Source organism: Notothenia coriiceps, unplaced genomic scaffold, assembly GCF_000735185.1.
Source record: "Notothenia coriiceps isolate Sejong01 unplaced genomic scaffold, NC01 NC01_scaffold00009398, whole genome shotgun sequence".
NCBI classification, from domain to species: Eukaryota; Metazoa; Chordata; class Actinopteri; order Perciformes; family Nototheniidae; genus Notothenia; species Notothenia coriiceps.
The window spans coordinates 1-4,296 of NW_011342099.1; the positions used below are offsets into that span (position 1 = coordinate 1).

Below are 4,296 nucleotides of genomic sequence, written 5' to 3' on the forward strand. Positions count from 1 at the left end.
AGGTATTTGAGTTCAACATGTAAGAAATAGAAAGTACAGGTATTTGTGTTCAACATGTAAGAAGTAGAAAGTACAGGTATTTGTGTTCAACATGTAAGAAGTAGAAAGTACAGGTATTAGTGTTCAACATGTAAGAAGTAGAAAGTACAGGTATTTGTGTTCAACATGTAAGAAGTAGAAAGTACAGGTATTAGTGTTCAAAATGTAAGAAGTAGAAAGTACAGGTATTTGAGTTCAACATGTAAGAAGTAGAAAGTACAGGTATTAGTGTTCAACATGTAAGAAGTAGAAAGTACAGGTATTAGTGTTCAACATGTAAGAAGTAGAAAGTACAGGTATTTGAGTTCAACATGTAAGAAGTAGAAAGTACAGGTATTAGTGTTCAACATGTGAGAAGTAGAAAGTACAGGTATTAGTGTTCAAAGTGTAAGAAGTAGAAAGTACAGGTATTTGGGTTCAACATGTAAGAAGTCAAAGTAAAAAGTCATCAGAACAATAAGTTGTGGAGTAAAGTAGTGACACCAGAAAAATGAAGTAACAAAGTATTTGTACTCCACTACTTCCCACCTCTGCTTGTTGCTACAAGGTGTTGACATTTGTCTCTTTTCTTCTTCCAGGTTTGTCACAAGCGCTTCAGCAGCACCAGCAACCTGAAGACTCACCTGCGTCTGCACTCGGGGGAGAAGCCGTACCACTGCAAGCTCTGCCCGGCAAAATTCACCCAGTTCGTCCACCTCAAGCTGCACAAGCGCCTGCACTCCCGCGAGCGCCCGCACAAATGCTCCCACTGCCACCGCCACTACATCCACCTGTGCAGTCTGAGGCTTCACCTGAAGGGCTACTGCCCCACGGCGTCCAATCAGGGCGACCCGGAGGAGGTACAGCGCGCCAACGAGGAGATCGAGCGCTTCGACGTCAGCGAGCACGCCGAGCAGCTGGAGCAGCTCCAGGGCGGCGCGGAGGTCGAGGCCATTTTGGAGAAGCAGATTTTGGGGATTCTGTGGAGGGAGAGCGACCTCAAGTCCTCTCACTTCCATCCCCACCACAAGGGCGGCGCCAACGACCTTCTTTCTGCCGGTTACGGTGCGTACGATTCCCCGAATGAGACGTCGGTGATCAAGATGCTGAACAGCAGCCCCGTCCTGCCGCACCCTGCCAACGTCACCGTCAAGCAGGAGTCGGAGGATCACGCTTAAGTGACGTTTAACCCCAAAAGACACTGAGTTAAGACTCAAAGACTTCATTGCCAGGAGCAACCGCTGTAAATTCGTAATTACCTGGTTCAGGAGTGACTTCCTGTTCGCACCAGGTCTTCAGGGACTCGCGTACTCAGGGCTCAAGAGACACTGTCCCATGACTACTTAGCGTTTATTATACTTAGAGACAATCATCTACCCTTTAATGTAATTAATATAATGCTATTATAATTATTGTTGTTGTATTATTTGGTCTCTATTTTCAAATGTTTTTGTTTTTTTTGTTGATCAATTAGTTGTTATATAACCTCCTTAATTTATTATACTTTTTATTTGTTGTCTTCAAACGCAATAAGTGGAAGGGATGGTTACACTGACGGGGTGAAATCAATGTAAAATACTTGTATTTTCTGTTTTTGTATTTCTCTGTGGCCATTACTCTGTAGTCACTCTCTCTATGCCGTCCGTCATGACGCCTCTGACCTATAGAACCAGGGGTGTCCACTCTTCAGGGTTTTATCGATGTAAGATTTAGAAACCAATATTGCAGGTTAAAAGAAAGGGTTGAAAAACTTGCCAAAGTGGGGCACATGAATTTGTTAATTTACCAAGAAGAGCTTTATTTCAACCCTGCTTCATAGCTTCCCTAAAGTATGTCTGTGTCCTTTTTCTGATGCCTACTTAATTTAATTTGAAACAAAAAAGGGCATTTGTTTTGTATATTTTTTACAACGGTTACCTCAGTGTGCATGTGATGATATGAGAGTATGTGTGTTTGTGAGTGTGTTTTAAAGGGACAGCTAAAGGTGGGAGCTTTCTATTTATTTGCGTTTTTGCTACTTGAAGAAGAAGAAACCAAACTGAACTGGACTGCAGCTCTTGGCTTGGTCCAAACGAGGCGGCAACATGTAGCACATAAAGGACTCGGGAGGCTGGCTAGTCGCCGAGTCCCTCCTTTCGTTTCATTTTTCTAACAACACTGTCAACCCCCCCGACAGGGAAGTGAATTCCCTCCGATTTTGGGATTCACGCTTGACGCTAGTTACCAAAGTACACTTGGCTTTAAAATTCAAATGCACACCAAAAAATACAAGAAAGGAAAATGAAAAGAAGGACTTGAGGAATCAAAATGCTGAAGAAGGGGAGATTTACTGTGTGTGTATACGATGAAGTGTTCACTCTTTCGCTGTGGTTTTTTGTAGATGTTTTGTTTATTTTTTGTTAATATTTCAGTTGAGAAGCTATGGCCCCTTCTTAAACCCCACCGTCCGCCATCGTGTTGAACTGGCATACACCAAAGCACCTCGGCCTTCTTTTATGCACTGGCCCCCCCCCCTCTCTACTCCTCCTACTTTATAACTTCAGTGCCGATGCTTGCACCATTTACACTGTTTACAATATCACTGAAACTGGTCATAATGGCATTAAGAGTCAACTTAATGTTACAAAAGCAACTGTGATTTTCTGCAGCAGTTGTACATCAACAACCTGAACTCTGTAGCTCGCTATCTCTCTCTCTCTTTACTCCGTTTCATTTTCTTTCTCTCTAACTAATGTTCGACCAAAGCATCTCTTTCTCTGATCAGAGCTTTAACTCCAGAGGAGAATCCACTAAAGGACTGTCTCTGTTTACATACTGGTTTACATAGTTATTTATGTGCAAAAATGTCCAAAAGTGTAAATTATGATATAAATGTTCACTGCTCTAATCTAAACCCTACGACTCTGTGTGTTTATTCTTTGTATTACTTTGGTATAAGATTATATTACTATGTATGAAGTGGTGAAGCTAATAGGTTTCTTTGTATAAAGCTTTGCCCTTTTTTTACTCGGCAGACATTTTTCCAGCAATTTGGAGAACGTAGCTTATAGAAACTCATCAGAAAAATGCTAAAAATCCCAACCCTAACTCCTACTAGAATATTTTAAGATTATTGTGAAGTCAGCTAAAGGCTAATTCTGTAGTTGTAATACCTGTATCCACCGTGGATGCTAGATGAATGCTAACTATTTAGCGACAGACTAATTAGCCATAACCTAGCAAGTCTAAATTAGTCTAAATAGCTACTGTACCACTGTTTTAATTTGCTGACAATATATCCTGACTTTTTAAAGACCTTTTTTTTCAGTGTGTTCAGTCAAATTAACTGTAGATAAACTTGGATGCATTGTCTGCCAGCACTAAAGTGCAAATTAAATACATACGTACTTACTACAAATTAGTCAAATACAACTATACAAGGTCATGTTATGTCAACACTTTTTATAGGATTTGGGTAAAAACTTAACAGCATTTTGGACTCCTTTGATCCAAGTCTGGATCACAAGAGACATTTTTCTAGGGTTAGGGTTAGCCAGGATTAGAATTAACCTGTTAAGCCCCTAAGACTTTCTTTTTTTCACGACACTGTGTCTCTGGGCTTCTTAATATTTAAAAAACTATGAATGTGTCATACCCTCCTAACGGGAAGAAACTCTGGAGAATGAGCCCTGAGCGAAAACATGCTAACGCACTTAGCACAAAACTCTAGATATGGATCGATCGATATACTTATCGGATCTGCACAAACAAGCTTAGCTAACATGCTGAGATTCCACAGATTCTAGAAATATAAGTATCATCACTGAACGATCAGAACTCGCGACAGGGGAAGCAAATACAGACAACACACGACGTAGCTTTAGGTAGCAAAACACGGAGATATGCTCACCTTAGCTGTTATTCTGATCAAAAGTTTTTGTTCAATCGCAATAAAACGAGAAAAACGAGGCTGAAGGTTAATCCATAGGCTAATCCAATGTGTCTGTCACTTTGAAACATTATTGATAATCCATAATTCCATTTTTCTGTCAAAAACGGAGATTTTATATTAGCTGCTAATGATAGCTTCCAGAGTGTATGACAGCTTCCTGTTTGGGCTACCCGCCCGTCACTCTCACTCCTTATTTGGTCATGTGTGTGTGTGTGTGTGTGTGTGTGTGTGTGTGTGTGTGTGTGTGTGTGTGTGTGTGTGTGTGTGTGTGTGTGTGTGTGTGTGTGTGTGTGTGTGTGTGCGTGTTTGTGTGTGTGTGCGTGCGTGTGTGTGTGTGCGTGTGTGCA

At 41.1% G+C, this 4,296-nt stretch overlaps 1 protein-coding gene across 1 annotated transcript; it reads left to right on the forward strand.

Annotated features, from left to right (window-relative positions):
• Positions 1-617: 617 nt before the first annotated feature.
• Positions 618-2,090, forward strand: LOC104945290 (PR domain zinc finger protein 1-like; the record flags this gene model as incomplete). The annotated part of the gene is made up of 1 exon (XM_010770940.1): positions 618-2,090. A coding segment is annotated over one exon (579 nt), but the record flags the coding sequence as incomplete, so codon positions are not given.
• Between the last annotated feature and the right edge of the window lie 2,206 nt (positions 2,091-4,296).